Source organism: Esox lucius, chromosome 7 (genome assembly GCF_011004845.1).
Source record: "Esox lucius isolate fEsoLuc1 chromosome 7, fEsoLuc1.pri, whole genome shotgun sequence".
NCBI classification, from domain to species: domain Eukaryota; kingdom Metazoa; phylum Chordata; class Actinopteri; order Esociformes; family Esocidae; genus Esox; species Esox lucius.
Genome location: NC_047575.1, coordinates 50,550,742 through 50,570,409, shown reverse-complemented (window position 1 = coordinate 50,570,409; position 19,668 = coordinate 50,550,742). Strand labels below are relative to the sequence as shown.

Sequence of the window (19,668 nt, the reverse complement as noted above, 5' to 3'; positions counted from 1 at the left end):
ATATCCATTGAGTTACATTGTGGAATGATTAGACAGGTTTGTCTTACTCTAAACATTCTCCTGAACATTTCGTACATTGCTTTCTCTGTGGAATATTCAAAAGTTCATGAGCAATGAGGCAATATGTATTCCATATTCAGTCCTTGGCATTGTATGAATTTTGCCCTTGGAACATGTTTTAATAGTGTTTTAATAACGGCTTTAAGATCAAATCTCAGACGTGGCAAGGTGAGAAATCAACTGTTCCTGAGAAAGGTGGTTAACCTTAATCAGTCCCAGATAATTGCTGAAAAGGAAAATGTCCTGATAAATTAAATCCAAGCAAGATTTGGCTTCTGCATTAAATCTAATGAACCCTCTAAAATAGTGGCCACACAAGGCAAACAATTATAGGGTCTGTACCATAATGACTTACACTTCTAACAACCGCTGGTGCCATAAAAAAAGAAAGAAAAAGTATTCCTTAATAAGAAAAGAACAGTCAGATTACAGTTTCACATGACGTTATAATGCTTGTAGAGTTTTACTGACAGATGAGAGGGTTATTCTGAAAATACCATAAAATCAAACTTCAGTCTGTATGGTCATTGTATCATTTAAAGTCATTGCCCCTGTTCCCCTGCTCAGGTGCAGGAGTGAAAAGTAGGATTTTTTGTGAGCAGTTTCACACCAAAAATATTTCACTGCCTACGACGTGCATTTGTCTGCCACTTTGAGATTGGACATGTAAAAGAAAACATACCTAGATTAAACATTTAACTGTTACTGAACTCTACAGGCTGAAAAAATACAGAAGGGTTTTTACTAATTAAAAATGTGTTATATGAAAGCGCAATATCAATTAATAACCAGTGTGTCCTGCAGACGATGGATTTGTCAGCAACACGTGATATTACTGGACATTCTGAAAACGTGGGTGGGGGGCTTTCACTTTTGGTTGGACGACACAGCTCATTAGAATACTTTAGAACATCTGATAAGGGTTGTTGATGTCAACTGGCTCTATTCAAAGAGGGTGAGAGGGCATCTTTGCGAATACGCATTTCACATTGTCACAGTGAATAAGACATTTCAACAGGGACAATTAGAATGTGTTCCTTCTCTTAAGTAGCCAGGATGTCGTGTCCTCCTTATATCAGAACGCTCTGAACATCCTAAGCCGCACAAAACAATTTAATCCATTAAGTGTCTTCCAGCCAAAACAACTTTCAATTTCATGCAGATCTATTTTTCACACAATTCAAATCACAGGAGTGAATATAGATCCATAACCTTTTACTGGCCAAAACCATTAATTTGCTTACATAGGTTTCTTTTCTCCAATATTACAACAACCAGCATCTATTGACATGGAAAGTATTTTAATACACCAGGTTAAAACATTAAATATATAATATACAGAACACCAGAAAACCCAAGATAACTTAACTAAGGCTGGGATCAGTAAACCAGACCCACGTTTCAACCCTGGGCACTATTTCACTCCCTGTCCCTTACATTCTCTCTCCCTCAGTAATGACCTGGTAACTTAACCCACCAAACTCTCCAGACAAATTAAAAAACTTCTCCATGGTACCTCATTTTAACTGTTACATTTATTCAGACATTTGCCACAGTAACGGTGTATTCCCATGGTAACAGCACATCCAGCTCCACTTTGTGCGTTTTGCTTGTTTCAGATGTCATGTATGTACAAAAAGTTTCCTATGTACGTTAACCGGCGTAAAGAAAATAAAACATCCCAGGGTAGAAGAGGATCGACCAAGTGCTTGATTAGGGGTGATGTCATAAATGAAGCCCCTTCCATACTGTAAACCAAGATTCCACCCGCCCCAAAACAGCTTTTAATGTATGTGTCCATATCAATCAACTAATTATAGATTATTATAAGGTCCATATAGATCAACCTGGAGGTCTGCAGCATAGCTGGTAGTCATCGTTCCATCAGGGAGTGACACAGCAGACAGAACTTTGATTCATTGATCAATTGACCAATGAACTACCATGGAGACAACCTGCAGAGTTGTGGACCAGCTGTGAACATACAACATGCTTCAACACCAGCTGGTTTATCACACTGATCACAGGGCAGGATGGGATTCTCTATGCTAAATGCTTATTACCCCTCCTCTTCATTTGGCTTTAAACAATATTTCAAGAACTGTAACAGTTCCCTTTATAACCAACATGAGCATTGGTGACATCAAAGTGACACCAGAACTTCCTTGTCTTATAAATACGATACGTGTGACAGAGAGAAAGAGATGGAAAAGGAGACAGAGAGAACAAGGTGTATTCTAATATGAGGGGAGTGAGTCCTTCCTCACCCCTTTAAGGGGGAGGGGGAGTGTCCTTGTGGTGGGCAAGCCAATCACAGAAGCATCACTGAAGGTTTTCTACTAATCAGCTCAGCTTGGCAAAGGCCCCAGCCAACCACAGCATGGCCTGGAGAGGTGTTGTCCAATCAGAGAAGCATGGTGACAGGCTTCTCCAGGAACTTCCTGAACTCTGCAAGCCACTGCGCCCCAACAGCCCCGTCCACTACGCGGTGGTCACAACTCAGAGTGACTGACATCATGCTGGCCACGTCAAACCTACAACACAGTGACAGGCAACAAGTAGGCTCACCATTATTACGACCAAATGTTGGATAAGAAATATCACTGTGAGACCAAATTCATGTAAATAAGCCAGTAACATTATATTACATTTATTTGTATTCATATTTTATTTATTTATTTATCCTTTCAGATTATAGGAATATATATGGAAGAAACACAGACATTCAGTTTCACATCGATATGGAGTGTCTTTCTTGTGGACACCACCCAGTCGTTTGTTCTGAATGTTCTTTTCTTGTGCTAGCCAACTTGTTAACTAGCCAACCACGGTTAACCTGTCAGTCACATCCACCTCTGTTCAAAATGTTCTAACTAGCCAACCACGGTTAATGACAATATGGCGCCATGAGTCATAACCGCAACATCAGAGACATTTTTGTTCATCACTCACAACATAAGGTTGTGAGATGCTTTAAATATGCATTCTAGAATGCACTTCAAGCCAGTAAAAAACAACAGTATTCAACAACAGTGTGGTGTGATATAGATTACCCTTTATCATTGTCAGCAGGCAGGAGTCTCTTCTCTGAGCCTCCTACTGCCAGGATGCAGGCCTGTGGGGGGTTGATGATCGCGGAAAAGTTCTTAATGCCAAACATTCCCAGATTGGAGATGGTAAACGTGCCCCCCTGAAAAGAGGAGGAAAAGGAATAAACTCCTGGAACCAAACTAACATTTTGGTGTGCAGCGTGTCTTCGACTAGCATTGGCGTCTATTTCACCGGTCGGGGCGTAGCGTCTATTTCACCGGTCGGGGCGTAGCGTCTATTTAACCGGTCGGGGCGTAGCGTCTATTTAACCGGTCGGGGCGTAGCGTCTATTTAACCGGTCGGGGCGTAGCGTCTATTTAACCGGTCGGGGCGTAGCGTCTATTTAACCGGTCGGGGCGTAGCGTCTATTTAACCGGTCGGGGCGTAGCGTCTATTTAACCGGTCGGGGCGTAGCGTCTATTTAACCGGTCGGGGCGTAGCGTCTATTTAACCGGTCGGGGCGTAGCGTCTATTTAACCGGTCGGGGCGTAGCGTCTATTTAACCGGTCGGGGCGTAGCGTCTATTTAACCGGTCGGGGCGTAGCGTCTATTTAACCGGTCGGGGCGTAGCGTCTATTTAACCGGTCGGGGCGTAGCGTCTATTTAACCGGTCGGGGCGTAGCGTCTATTTAACCGGTCGGGGCGTAGCGTGTTTGTGTAGTGTTGGTAGTTACCTGAAACTCATGTGGCTGTAGTTTTCCGTTGCGGGCCTTGGCAGCGAGGGCAGAAACATCAGAGCTGATAGCAACCAGGCCTTTGGTGTGAGCATTGAACACGATGGGGGTTATCAGACCGCTGGCTGTACTCACCGCTACACTAATATCCACCACATGGTTCCTAAACACACATACAAATGAAGAGCAGATATACACACACGATAGAGTCAGACATTTGGATTAAAGGTCAATAACATCAAATATGCTCATAAACTAATTGAAGTAATTGTTGGAATGTCTCCCTATGCACACATCTCTCACTCAGAGAGAGCAGGGCAGAGCTACTGCGAGGGCTGTGATGATAACTTCTATATTATAAATTCTATCTATAACGAATGTTCTGGCACAGCAAAAACACAGGAACTTCATTCAATTGCGGTACACACAATATACATTGTGTGATAAATGTCAGTCACAGGTTTTAAAGTTACCTAACTTCTCCCTAAACGGCTCGTTGGCCGATCGTTGCAGTGAGCCAACGATCAGTCTTTATAGGCGGCTGGAAAAAATCCTGATAGTGTGATGCCTTTAAGAAGGTCGCCAATATGGACAAGCTGTAAAAACCCTGATATAGTGAGATGCTGTAAAACTTTTGGACAGGATGAGAACATGTAGGTGCAGATCCTGTATGATCCGCCCTCGTCCATTTATCCACCCTGTCCGCCCACCAGTCCTCATCCGCCTGCCCTCGTCCATCTATCCGCCCTCGTCCATTTATCCACCCTGTCCGCCCACCAGTCCTCATCCGCCTGCCCTCGTCCCAGTTTGCCCTCGTCCATCTATCCGCCCTCGTCCATTTATCCACCCTGTCCGCCCACCAGTCCTCATCCGCCTGCCCTCGTCCCAGTTTGCCCTCGTCCATCTATCCGCCCTCGCCCTCACTGGTTGCTTACTCTGTGGGTTTTCAGGCTGGGGATCTGTAATAGTGACAAGTGCTGATGTAAAAAGTGCTTATAATGTAAATCTGACTGACGGGTCGACTATAAGCAACTAGCTAAACTACAACTGCTGATGTAAAAAGGGCTTTATAAAATACATTTGACTGATTGGTGAGAGGTCATTCTTAGTACCATAGGTGGTTGCTGGAACAGGTTACCTATAGATGCATTTCTCAAATCAAGTGAATAGAAAAATGAGTTTCCAAAGCCATGATTTCCAAGTGGAAATTTGATTCTGCGTGTGTGTGTGTGCTTACTGTCTGATGACCGTGTCGAGCCATTGGGAGTTGGCTTCAGGGACCTTGAGGCAGGCCAGCGCACTGGCTTTGATGATGAAGTCATTGACACTCAGCTTGATGTTCTGGGCCTGTATCTCCTGGTGGAGAAGAGTGGTTTTAAGAAACAGGGGGCATGTAAACATGAGTATCCTCATGTAGTAGGCGAACTAGGAAGAAGAACCTTTATTCAGCTTCTAACACCAACCCAGACAACCCAGCCCTCACCACACCAACCCGGCCCTCACAACACCAACCCAGACAACTCAGCCCTCACAACACCAACCCAGACAACTCAGCCCTCAGAGAGAGACAGACAGACAGACTTACTGCATTCAGCTCCTTGCGAAGTTCTATCACGTGGTCCATATTGATGTCTACAGACAAGTAGTAGTGAGGGATGGACTGTTTAGACTGCATCAACCTCTGGGCAATCACCTGGACGGACAGACGGACGGACGGACGGACGGACGGACACACACACGTCAGAAATAAGATATGATGACATACGTGCATATCAATCATGCACAGTATAGCACAGTATAGTGCAGAGGTTTGTATTACCCTGTTATGGGTAAAGGACCTTTAAATATGGGTAAAGGTCAAAAATAATAAAATAAAAAAGCAATGTACATAAGCCATTTAATGTGACTACATGTTTTACAAATGTCCTCTCACAAGTAACAAAAATGTAAAAATCCTTGTTAATGTTTTTGGGGGAAATATTCTAAATAATATCAGTGAAAGGTTTGCATCCCCCTTTTCCTAAGAAGAGAGAATGTCACTGACTGAGTCCGAGACCGAGTGTGGTTAGAGAAGCGGACTTGTGAACTATAGGTCCCGAGTTCATATCTCCTCGCAGGCGAGGGACGCATTGTGAATTATTCCGTATTGGCGAAAAGGTTGCTGGCTAAAACCGAAACCTGAAACTGTATACAGTTATATTGTGACTGTTTCTGGAACTGAAAAAATCCTCAGTCTCGCTAGAAATTGTTCAATTCCTATGACTAGTCCAGTAAGTTAGTAGATACTGGTAAAGCCTATTACTGGCTAATAAGCTGTTCAAACGGCCAGTGGCAAAAGCTAACAGTTCATAGACGCTACTTGTGGTGGAGGTAAACTTAGTAAGAAACGTTAGTCAGTTTAACTGTATCAATATCATTCACGAATGGCCAATTAACTGTTAAAATGGGTTAGATCTCTGTGGTGTAGTGGTCAGCAACACAGCCTTTCACGTGGGCAACCCGGGTTCGAATCTCAAGAGGGTAATACTTTCTATTGCGGGCCGGCTGAACTAGGCTTGCCTGGTTTCTTGTTAGGTTATACTGTTAATAAGTCAGTATGTACTCCCTTTGCCTTTATACTTTCCTCCAACCTCTTTGGGTACCCTCAGAGAAGCCTGTGGATTCTTGGTCTTGGTTCCAGGATCCATTCACACCTCATTTTTAGTTTAGCGTATTCCAAGCGTGTCACCTTGTGTCCAGAAGTTAGCAAAGGCTTCCTGTGAGATTTTCTACCAAACAACCCAGATCTTTGCAGTATACTTTTGATTGTGGAGAAGGGAATTTTTATTCAACTTGGCTCTAAAGACTTTCAGGCAACCTGATGTTTGTTTTGGTTTCTTGCGGATCTCTCAAACAATAACTTTTGGGGGGTTTCTTGGTCTACCAGTCCTTGGTAGTGTCCATTTTCTTTCCATTTCTGGACAATGGTCTTCATTGTTGGTAATGGTATTCCTAAACGTTTGGATATCTTTTTATAGCCCTCTCCAGCTTTGTGAAAGTTTAATATTTTCTGTTTCAGGACTTCTGAAAACTGTTTTCCGGATCCCATTGCACCTTCTCGATTGCTGACAGCTTGAAAATAAGCCTTCTTATACTTTCTATGCCTGGAGTGCCCAACCTTGCTCAAGTAGACTGGCCCAATGGCAGACCTAAATTGCAATCCGGATCTAACAACTTGTTCCACTCATCAATTAGGCAAACTCAAAGGGGTGCAAACTTTTCTACCATTCTGCCTTTGATGTGACTCTTGTCATTTCAAGAGCATCTTGTAACATATTGTTGATGAAGAAACATTAAATGTAATATTATGTAATTGTATGAGAGGTTCACTTTTATAGTTTCCATCCTGAAACCAAGGTGGGTGCAAACCTTTTCACCCAACTGTAAATAAACTGGATCAATTAATCTACAATCCACAAGTTACAGACGTATTTTAAAAACAGTTTACTGGTTAATTTTAAAAAGGTTTACTGGTTACCTTACGGATGTTGCTGATGGGGACGTCAGTGAAGGTGCCTGTTGGTGTAGCAACGGTCTGTGCAGGTGTATGGGCGGGGCTAGCTGGGGGAGGAGCTGCCACAGCAACTGGAGCTGGAGTCTAAAGACAGAAAACAGACAGAACATATTTAGTAGAAAAGAGTAGAAAAATTACAAAAATATTTTAAAATGTCTATTATTATTATTAGGGTGTGTGTGTGTCTACACCAGGATTTCCATTAGCATGATTTTTGCAGATATATAAATAAACTGTACATGAGAAAAGTTTTAACCTGGTCACAAACATCAAAACATTTCGTTTGTTAATGTTTTCCCTTCATATCTAACCAGTAGATCACTACATTTTCCTTAATGTATTATTATAATGTAAAAGCGATTTGTTAGCATTCCCTGGTATGTGTGTGTGCGCGCGCGCGCAGGGTTAATCTTGTCAACAAAAACAGTGATGAAAATATTAACTGATTAAAAAGATGTCCACTATAAATATTTATAGTGGACATGAGGTTTTTGGAGAGAGCTTTTCAGTGCGGTCACCTTTACTTAATTACATAAAATACAAAGAAATATGTGGCATAATATGCATGACTCCAGGCATGGTTCTGAGGAATGTTGTGCTGTTTGTCCAGTGGGGTATTTAACAGCAAAGCTATGCAACAGGTCCATTTTCATGGTCCCATCAGCTAAACCAAAAATACATATAGTCTACACTTGTTGAGCAATTGTCACTCTTCTTTGGAACCAGATGAAAGCAAATCGAGTCTGGTATCAGGATGACATTAGAGAAGTACTCTCAAAATAACTAAAATTAGATTCATTAGTTGACTTACACCAGGGGCTGTCTTGGGGGGAGTGAAGGTCTCAATGTCTTTCCTGGTGACTCTACCATCAGGACCTGAGCCTGAAAAAGAAGGAGGTGTGGTGGTGTGTGTGCTGAATGAGCATGATATTGGGAAAGAACCAGAGCCAAGTGCTAACTTAGGAAGTCGGGTTCAGCCATTACAGAGCGCCTAGCAACAAAATGATCTTTTTCAGTTGTTATGGATAGACTAGCCAGGGAGTGCTGTTTCAACCAAGCTGAGTACTGCTCAGTTTCAGCTGTTATGGAGAGCCTGTTTCAGTTGTTATGGACACACTAGCTAGTTACTACTCTGTTTCAGTTGTTATGGACACACTAGCTAGTTACTGCTCTGTTTCAGTTGTTATAGACAGACTAGCTAGTTACTACTCTGTTTCAGTTGTTATGGACACACTAGCTAGTTACTACTCTGTTTCAGTTGTTATGGACACACTAGCTAGTTACTGCTCTGTTTCAGTTGTTATAGACAGACTAGCTAGTTACTACTCTGTTTCAGTTGTTATGGACACACTAGCTAGGTACTGCTCTGTTTCAGTTGTTATGGACACACTAGCTAGTTACTGCTCTGTTTCAGTTGTTATGGACAGACTAGCTAGGTACTACTCTGTTTCAGTTGTTATGGACACACTAGCTAGTTACTACTCTGTTTCAGTTGTTATGGACACACTAGCTAGGTACTGCTCTGTTTCAGTTGTTATAGACAGACTAGCTAGGTACAGCTCTGTTTCAGTTGTTATGGACAGACTAGCTAGTTACTACTCTGTTTCAGTTGTTATGGACAGACTAGCTAGTTACTACTCTGTTTCAGTTGTTAAGGACAGACTAGCTAGGTACTACTCTGTTTCAGTTGTTATGGACACACTAGCTAGTTACTACTCTGTTTTCATAGTAACGGACAGACTTGATAGCTACTGCTCTGTTCATGCCTGCTTGTGTGAAGTAGAGTCCATGTATTTGTCTACACTTACCTCTGACCTGGGCAATGTCAATGCCCTTCTCGGCAGCAAGCTTCTTGGCAAGTGGGCTGGCGAAGACACGCCCTTTCCTGGGGGTTGCCGGGGCAATGGGGGCTGGGCTTGGGGTGGGGGCAGCCACCGCAGTAGTAGGGGCCACCTAGAAAAAGAAAAATGGCTGTTGCCTTGTGTATGTACGTTTCACTAGCAACACATCCAACATCGGCAGGTGACTGTTATAAAACCGCATATCTAGCAAGTGACAGGTTCAAAGACACTAATATTCAGTGTGTTACCGGGGCAGGGGCTGGGGGTGGGCTGGAGACATCGGGTCCCCCGGTTTCCACGTAGCTGCTGAAGGCGGCGATGTCACTCTCCTTTTCCACAATGATGCACAGAGGAGTGCCCAGTGGAACATCACGGGTTCCCTCGGGTACCATGATCTTAGCAAGGTACCCCTCTTCCTGAACCTCGAACCCTACACACACACACACACACACACGATATAACCCTGCATGTTTTTGAGTGTGATGTTTGTGTTTGAGTGTGTTTACTGACCAATGGTAGCCTTGTCGGTTTCGATCTCGGCCAACAGATCTCCTTCACTGAGTTTCTCTCCAACCTTCTTCTCCCAGCGCTGAACAGTTCCCATCGTCATGGTAGGAGACAGGGCTGGAAGACACACCTAACACACACACGCAATCAAAATCTGTGTGTATGGTGCGTGTGCGTATTAGTGGTGTGTTTGAATTTCCTCTCGGGCCTCCTGGTGAAAAGCTCAAAAGTAATCGAGGGGCCGGTGAAAACACAACATGCTTTTAATGGATGACGCAGTAATGGTGGACCCCCAAATAAACGGATGAGATGGACGTCAACACAATGCTTTCAGGGGTGGATCCGTAAATAAATGCGTAAAGACTCAAATGTGCAACTATATTATTGATAAAACAATACCTCGCATATAGTTTTAAGTTTTCTATGTTTTTCCCCTCAAACAGAGAAGCCATTCGGGAGACGAAAGACATTATACCACTACCCTAGTAATTAGTTGACAACACCTGGGAAGGGGCGGACACAGAATGTTAGAGAAAAATGGGATTTTAATGGAAATCAAGTCAATTTATTTATAAAGCACATTTAAAAACAACCAATGCTGAACCAAGTGCTGTACAAAGTTATGCAATCTATCAAAACATGATAAACAAGAAAACATGAAACAAGAAAAAAAACAAGACAGGTAAGCATGAATGTCCATAAATTGACGCAAACGCCAAAGAATAAAAATACATTTAAGATGAGACTGAAATGTCTCGATGGTGGGGGATGACCTGATAATAATGGGTTTATTCCACAGTCTAGAGGCAACAACCAAAAAGGCACCATAACCTTTTGTTTTCATACAAGACTGTGGAATGGCTAAAAGGAACTGATTTGAACTTAACATCCATTCCATCTTTGACTGGTATCCAGTGAAGAGAGGCCAGTGTCGGGAAGATATCATCCCTCTTCCTGGTACCATTCAACAATCTAGCAGCCACATTCTGGACAAGGTGCAATAATGATAATGATGAGTGACAAATTCCAGAGTACAAAGAATTGCAATAATTTGAGATTATATAAGTGCATGTATAACAATCTCCTTAAGAGAGAGGAAAATATTTTAGTTTTGCAATAGTCCTCAGATGAAAAACCTACATTTGACAACAGAATCAATTTGTTTGTCAAATTTTTAGAGCTGAATCAATGACAACACATTCATTTCTTGCAAGAGGGTGCACATTTGTGGACAAGGGCCTCAATTGATTTGGGGGTGCCAAATAGTATAACTTCCGTCTTACGCTCATTAAGTTGGAGAAAGTTTTCAGCCATCCAGCACTTAATATCTTTAATGAGACAAAAAGGGGCTTCAAGGAGTTGGAATCACATGGTTTTAGCAGTATGTACAGCTGTGTATCATCAGCATTACAGCGATGTGGTACATTATGTCTATGGAGAATGGAGCCCAAAGGGAGCATATACAAAGAGAATAAAATTGGCCCCAGGATCGAACCTTGAGGTATTCCGCATGTGATCTCTGCAAAAGATTTCAAATGAGAATTGAACCACTGTAGAGCAACACCCTGGATAGCAACCTCTGTCTAGAGGCGACCCAGGAGGATGACATGATCAACCATATCAAAAGCAGCACTAAGGTCAAGCAAGAGTAAAATAGCACAATTTCCAGAATCACCGAACAGCAACAAATCATTCAGTGCCTTAATAAGTGCTTTTTCTGTGTTATGGTGCACTCCGGAACCTGACTGAACGTTGGCCAACACATTTTCCCTTTAAAAAGAAGAGAGTTGAGAAAGAACAACCTTTTCCAGTATTTTGGACATAAATGAAAATTTTGAAATGGGCCTAAAACTGTTAATCTGCAGGGTGTAGATAGGGATTTTTAATAAGAGGCTGAACCTGAGTCCTACCTTCATGTGGGTGGGTAGAGAATATAGTAAAAACATGGGCATGTCCTACCTTTGTAGTGTAATGAAAGGTTTGTGAAGGTACCATGTTGTCTGGCGTCTCAACTTAATGGGACATCCTAATCTCACACCAATGAGCCTATTTGCTTCCTGAAAGGAACGGGCATACACGGCAGGGGCCAAGGTAGCCCCATCTGCTCAGACAAACCAGGTGTGAGGATGGACAATTCAACAGAGTAGAAGTATGACTTCCGTTGGATTAACTGTACTGATGTTTGGTCTTTAGATGTGTGTCCCATAAAGAGATGAACTCTCCAATAGGTACAGCATTGAAACATGTTATCTATCGTTTGTTACATGTTTACCAGATGAAGAATCCCACAAGACCAAATGTCTTTAGATGGTGCTAATTGAATATATGTAAATGCATGAATGCCAGTTTTTGTTTTCTTTGTTTTAGCCAAGGTGAGGTGATTCTATTTTAGATGCAGTGGGGGAGTTTGGAATCAGCCTGTCTGGGTGGGATAAATAGGGAAGCTTGACTTCTTTAACAGAAGCTCCTAGCACACCTCCGTGATAGTATCTTAAATACTTATGGCATACTTAGTAGAGAATTGTAGACTAGTTGGGAGGAAGTTGAATCATGTTGGTATGTAACTATGTTTAGTATTGTAACTTTATTCATGGATTGGAACAAATTGTATTACTTTGGAATATAGATTACTACACACACATAAGTAAGTTTAAGCGATCAGACTTGGTATCCCTGAGCCCTGGATTCTTGAAGCAGTCTGGTTAGGCCCAGGAACACATGACATTGACTTGGCATCCCTGAGTCGTGGGTTTCATAACATTCTGTGTAGCCCCAGGAACACATGCCATTTTACTGTATGATTTGTGTTAAACGACCTAGACCTTATGGGCGCTTATAATACCGGATACAGACACACATGCATATGTAAATTGAAGTGACAAGACTGGTCACATGTCAACTCAGTAGCATTTGAAGGGGTTTACGTTTATCCCTCGTACTAAACCTTCATGTGGGTGGGTAGAGAGTAGAGTAAAAACTTGGGCGTGTCCTACCTTCATGTGGGTAGGTAGAGAGCTGCCTGGGGCAGCAGCAGGGGGTGGAGGAGGGGGCGGGGCAGCAGCTGAAGGGGCAGGACTAACAGCCAGCATGTCCAATGTCAGGTCCTTGAAGGCTGGTATCAGATCAGCACTGATGACAGACATACAGGCTATAGGTTAGGATGCGAAAATCATTACACCAGCAATCCGGAGATATAATCTTTTTTACCTCTGCATGGATCTCTATTTTGATTATTTTGCTTTATATTTTACTGCGGATGTTGTGTGCCATGTCATAAGAATTTCACTACTCAGAACAACACTTTTGTGAATATAACAATAAAAAGACTTTGACATGGTCATGTTTTAGTGTTTCAAAAAAAGCCTCAAATTAGCCTCTTCCTCTGTAATTTCATATACATTACACAACCTACCCCAAACCTTTATAAAAAGGTAAAGTTAGATTATAACACTTTTCCTAGCCCTTTACAATTTAGTGTTCAGTTATAACAGTTCCCAGGCCTTTATAACCTAATGTCTAGTTAGGCTATAACACTTTCCCCAGTCCTTTATAGCCTAACTAGACACTGGGTTATAACACTTTCCCCAGTCCTTTATAACCCAGTGTCTGTAAAAGCACTCTGTGACAACTGCCGATGTCAAAAGGGCTTTTTTAAATAATTTCGATCGATCGATTGATTTTATGCTGCCAGCCTAGCTTTCAATCTCAACAGTAATGGCTGTAATAAAAGTCTGAGAAGTTTTCTAGACCAAGAATATACCTGGTAAGATGTGAGCTAGCATTCAGATCTGATTTTGTCTCAATGCGTAGCCTTCTGTACTTACTGTACGGGCAGGCTACTCTGGACAGGCACTGACAGCTAAACAAGTTATTTTGCTATTAATATCACCTGGTAAAAAAATACTGAAAACTTTTAAATTACAGCTGTTATGATCAGCATATTCCAATGAACTGGCCAGTGCTACAAATCAACTCATCAATCCTTAACCATCAAACTTACTATGGATAATAGCATCTGCTAAATGATTTAAATGTAAAGGATATCATAGGACATGGATTTTAGGAAGAAACAGACAGTGCTTGTCATTTATAATCATAACGTGTACTAAATTGGGATTGTTAAAATGAATATCACCAGTTGGCGCACACGCCAACGTTCACAAACCGTACAGACATACAGATGTTCACAGTAATGCAGACAGAGAAAGAGACAGACAGACTTGTCCACAATAATGCAGACAGTCAAAGAAACAGATCAATCAATCAAATGTATTTATAAAGCCCTTTTTACATCCGCAGATGTCACAAAGTGCTTTTACAAAACACCTGGCCTTAAACCCCAAAGAGCAAACAACAGTAGTTTTGAATTTCAGTGGCTAGGAAAAACTCCCTAAGAAGGCTGAAATTTAGGAAGAAACCTAGAGAAGACCCAGGCTCAGAGGAGTGACCAGTCCTCTTCTGGCTGTGCCAGGGGAACATATTACGATTATAATTGTAATAATTAATAAATGCGTGTGGGCTGAGTCTAGAGTATTTAAACTTAGTCCAGGTCGGAAGCATGACCTGATGGACAAGGACAGGGACAACAAGGGGGAGGGGACAGCACAAAGGCAGCTGAAATCTTCAGGCATTATCTTGATCTGCAACACAACCAGGACTCTGGACATGGACAGCAATGGGTCCCCCAAGCCAGGTACTCCACAGATGTGGGCCAGGACCTCTTGTTCTCTTATGTTCAAAACGGGAGGAGACTGGGAAAATTCAGAAAATGCATTCCTCATAACAACAAGGATTTATAGTGGAGAAGGAGAACCGACCCTACTCCCCCAGCACAATAATATTGCAGTTTAAGACCTTGGGACTGAGACAGGGGGGTCCGGTGACACTGTGGCCCTATCTGGGGGAGGCCCCGGACAAGGCCCAACAGGCAGGAAATCAATCCACCCACATTGCCAAGCATCAACCAAAGGGACACCCACCAACCGCAACCACCCTGAATGAGGGCCGAGTATTGCCAGCAGAGTACAGCCCAATTGCACAAGTGCACAACAGAGACAACAACAAGCCAGAGACTCTTCCCCCAAGAGGCATTGGAGAAAGGGCATCCCAGTGGAGATGAGAGCCCACCTGGCAAGACAGCAAGGGTGGACAGTAACAAGCCTACTGGTCACCTTCATGCCCCTGAGCCAGACTACACTTAATCATAGACCATGCTGTGTTTAGTAGACACTTGAAAGTTTGCACTGAGTTTGCATATCTAACCTTAATTGTCAAATCATTCCACAGTAGTGGAGCTCTATGAGAGAAGGCCCTACCTCCGGCTGTTTGTTTAGAAATTCTAGGCACAATTAAAAGGCCTGCATCTTGCGATCATAGGTTACATGTAAGTATGTATGGCTGGATCATTTCAGTGAGGTAATCTGTTATTGCATCTGCATCTGTTTTTGATTAAAAAAAGTTTCAGATTTTCACAACGTTTCGAAGATGAAAATAAGCAACTCTTGAGACCTAATTTATATGTTCATCAAAGGAGAGGTCAGGGTCAAGGGTAACGCAGAGGTTTTTTACAGTTTTTTGGGATACGACCATGCAGCTGTCGAGGTTCACAGTGAGATCTGCTAACAACGCTCTTTGTTTTTTGGGTCCTAAAACGAGCATTTCTGTATTTCTTGAGTTAAAAAGCAAGATATTTTCTGTCATCCACTTCCTAATATCTGAAACGCATGCTTCCAAACAAGGCAAATTTTGGGGCTTCTTCATGCTTCATTGAAATATATAACTGTGTGTCATCAGCATAACAGTGAAATTTAACATTGTGATTCTGGATTACATCACCCAGAGGCAGCATATATAGTGAGAACAATAATGGGCCCAGAACCGAGCCCAGAGGAACACCAAAACATACCTTTGACTTGTCAGAGGATATGCCATCCACACTAACGAACTGATATCTTTCAGATAAGATTTAAACCAGGCTAGAACATGTCCACGGTGCCCAATATGGGTTTCCAGTCTCTCTAAGAGAAGTGAGTGATCAATAGTGTCAAAAGCAGCACTGAGATCAAGAAGCAACAGAACGGATGCGGAACATTTGTCTGAGACCATTAGAAGGTCATTTGTTACCTTCACCAGTGCAGTCTCAGTACTATGCTGGGGTCTGAAACCAAACTGGAGCATTTCGTAAATGTTATTTGTCTTCAGGAAGGCATTCAGTTGTTGGGAAATATTTTTCTAAGACACAATAAAACAGACAGACAAAGAGACAGACCTGTCCACAATAATGCAGACAGACAGTCAAAAAGAGACAGACCTGTCCTCAATAATGCAGACAAGCAGACAGTGCGACAGAATCAGATAGAAAAGCAGTCAGACAGAGAAAGACATAGTTCATTCCACTATAATGCATACAGAGACCTCACACAATGGGAACCAGAATATTTTCATCAAAAGGCCTATGTACAAACACAACAACCCTGAGAGTGACCCTTAAAAGCAGTTGGCCCAGAAGCATCAGCTAAATACAAACATTAGACCTTCAGTAGCAACCAACATACAGTTCAGCAGACATGGGGGGTGTAATTGTTTTATTGGTTGTGTTTAGCACTTCCGGGCCACCGTAGTTGTCAGAGAAGAGAGATTTTGTAAACACCGATTCAAGAGAAGTTGAAAATGAACAGCACTTCCTACTCCACTGCTCTAAGTATGAGTCAATTAGAGAGATCGATCTCTTGATATTTAAAGAAGTTGTTAGTTTTATGGAACTTTTGGCTGAGGAGAAAATGTGCATTATTATGGGTGAAAATACATAAACAATAAACCTAGAAGCTGAATATTTCCTGAACTGTCATTACAAGAGAGAAACAACAGCACCCAGAATGTAGATGTTTGATTATTGTTACTTATTTATATGTATATTCTGTGTAAAACACAATATTATTTGGTATACTGTATTTATTTTAATAGCGCTTTTATTGTTTTATTGTATTTATTTATGTACATTATCACTATTTCTACCAATACATTTGCTTGGGCAACAGTGGCAACCATTCATTCATGCCTATAAAGCACCTATTGAATTGACAGACAGAGAGCAGCAAACAGACAGACCTCTCCACAGTGATGCAGATGACAGATCCCACATTGACTCCAGTTCCTTCAGCCACCAGGATCTTGGCCAGGTAACAGTCCTCCAACAGCTCAAACCCAACCGTCGCCTTGTCAGTCTCCACCTAACAAACATACCACAGATCTATGTTAAATAGGTGAGAGGGAGGACAGGGGAAGAGGAGCGGAGGGAGGACGGGGGAAGAGGAGCGGAGGGAGGACGGGGGAAGAGGAGCGGAGGGAGGACGGGGGAAGAGGAGCGGAGGGAGGACGGGGGAAGAGGAGCGGAGGGAGGACGGGGGAAGAGGAGGAGGAGCGGAGGGAGGACAGTGGAGGAGGGAAGACAGGATAAGAGAGGGAGGACATGGGAGAAGAGGGAGGACATGGATGTTACAGAAAAGCAGTGAACAAGTCAAATGCAATGGAATCACCTCAGCGATCAAGTCTCCCTCATTGATTTTGTCTCCCTCCTTCTTCTCCCAACGAGCGATGGTTCCTGTCTGCATGGTGGGAGAGAGGGCAGGCAGCTCTACCTGAGAAAGACACGCACGTTACACCCCACGCACGTTACACCCCACGCACGTTACACCCCACGCACGTTACACCCCACGCACGTTACACCCCACGCACGTTACACCCCACGCACGTTACACCCCACGCACGTTACACCAAGCAGTTAGTACTAACAGTAGTCATGATAACCCAGTCCCGTAGTGTGTGGGAGGACTCAGGGGTTTGACATCACAACAAATTACGGTTTTATATATTTTTAAACTAACTTCAAGCCCAATGAATTGTCTGCCTAATGACAATGTTTTGTTGAGGGTTGGGTCGATTCCAGTGTATTCAGGAAGTGTACTGACATTCGAATTCCAAATCCAATTCCCTTTTTACTTCCCAATAAGGAGCCGATTTGAATTAGAAGCTGGTTTGACATCATCATCATGTAGTTTCACTTTTTAAAAAGTTATTGTGACTTCGGAATATCAGCCGGCCCACACAACTCGCAACACGACCAGAGTTAACTGGGCTAACCAAGCAGCTGCACATCTATTTAAGAGTTAACATGTCTATGCTGCGTTGCAGTCCCTTAGTTGAAGGTGAAATAGCGATGGAGCAGTCTGGCACACTGCTAATACGCTGGTTAGCTTCCACTGCTAGGTTCTGTCACGAACTGTAACTTCACTGGTGAATGATTACGACAACTACAGTAACTAGCTACCTTGAACTAGCTAAATACCCTATTCATTCTCACAAGTGGTAGGAAGTGACCTTAATTAGCTTGCTATTGTACAGTAAGTTAATACAGTAACGAATTAACAATCTCACTCAGCTCACATGACTTACTCAGAGTCGACCATAATATTTACAGTAAAGACAATAATGTCAAATAATTAGCAACCATGCAAAGTCTGAAATGGACAACTACAATTATTTTATAGTCTATACAAGCTCAACAGTTCCCTAGCTAACTATTGTACTGACTGGCTAACAGGCTAACGCTAGCTAGGTCATTGCTACCTTCTGGTGCGGAGGGAGGCTGTAGAAGCGATGAGTTTGTGTGATGCTGGCGGGGAGCGGGGCTTGCAGGAGGGTCGTTCTGTTGGCGAACACCACGGTGTTGAAACCACCACCGCATACTGCTCTGGACCGGACTGAGCCGTGGTAGCGCCTCAGATGACAAGGACCCAGAGCCGGACGAGCGGTCAGGGCAGGCCGAGGTATGGACAGCGCAGCAGACTGCCTCAGCCGCAAGACGAGACGGAGCATTTTACCTTAAATAGTTTAGTTACTAAACAAAATGTAGATTAAGATGTAGCTACTCCGGTACCAGAATGTCTGATACTAACGGTAGCAACTATGTGTCTTTCTGTCCCCCGAACCAGCCCAGCTAACGATCTACTCACTTTCCAGTGACCTCCTTAATCACAACACAACGCTTTACGTCACTCCTTCCCAGTTAGGTTGCCAGGTTGGCTCGACGCTGAGAATAACTAAAGTTGAATCTGAATCCATGTTAATTCATATTTTTATTACATCAATATAATGTTTCATAAAGCCGTGTCCATTTACACATGCATCTAAATAAGGACATACGAATTGGTGAATCGAAACCGCAAGTATGTGTCTGGGGACATTGATTTACTGTATTCTATGATCTTTGGATTTACTTCTGATTCCATAAAGAATTTGGCAACCTTGAGCACTCGGTCAATTGTCGTAAAAAGTCGCAAAGTGGCAGTTTGGTCATAGTACCTCTAGAGGGCATTAAAAGAATGGTTTAACGATATGGTTTAGTTCGAAGTTAGGCAGAAATTGCATATTCAATGGAAACCATCAATATGACTTTGAGAACATCAGTATGACGTTGCTACTCCTGTAGCAGTCAACACTTAACCCATTTGGGGAGTGTACCTTTAGCCCTATCCCTAACCCATTAGGGGAGTGTTGGGTTAGCCCTATCCCTAACCCATTAGGGGAGTGTACCTTTAGCCCTATCCCTAACCCATTAGGGGAGTGTTGGGTTAGCCCTAGTCCTAACCCATTAGGGGAGTGTTGGGTTAGCCCTATCCCTAACCCATTAGGGGAGTGTAGGGTTAGCCCTATCCCTAACCCATTAGGGGAGTGTAGGGTTAGCCCTATCCCTAACCCATTAGGGGAGTGTAGGGTTAGCCCTATCCCTAACCCATTAGGGGAGTGTACCTTTAGCCCTATCCCTAACCCATTAGGGGAGTGTAGGGTTAGCCCTAGCCCTAACCCATTTGGGGAGTGTTGGGTTAGCCCTAGTCCTAACCCATTTGGGGAGTGTTGGGTTAGCCCTAGTGTCACGGCTTCGGGG

General features: G+C 42.9%; 1 protein-coding gene across 1 annotated transcript; it reads right to left on the bottom strand.

Annotated features, from left to right (window-relative positions):
- Positions 1-1,342: 1,342 nt before the first annotated feature.
- On the bottom strand, positions 1,343-18,769 carry dlat (dihydrolipoamide S-acetyltransferase (E2 component of pyruvate dehydrogenase complex)). The gene is made up of 14 exons (XM_013132871.3): positions 18,351-18,769; positions 17,261-17,362; positions 16,833-16,954; positions 12,719-12,854; positions 9,729-9,855; positions 9,467-9,648; positions 9,186-9,330; positions 8,189-8,259; positions 7,342-7,461; positions 5,410-5,517; positions 5,062-5,180; positions 3,825-3,987; positions 3,114-3,250; positions 1,343-2,594 (listed from the first exon to the last, which is right to left on the bottom strand). The coding sequence occupies exons 1-14, from the start codon at positions 18,597-18,599 to the stop codon at positions 2,465-2,467; spliced, it is 1,911 nt and encodes a 636-aa protein (XP_012988325.1). The 5' UTR covers positions 18,600-18,769; the 3' UTR covers positions 1,343-2,464.
- Positions 18,770-19,668: the final 899 nt, after the last annotated feature.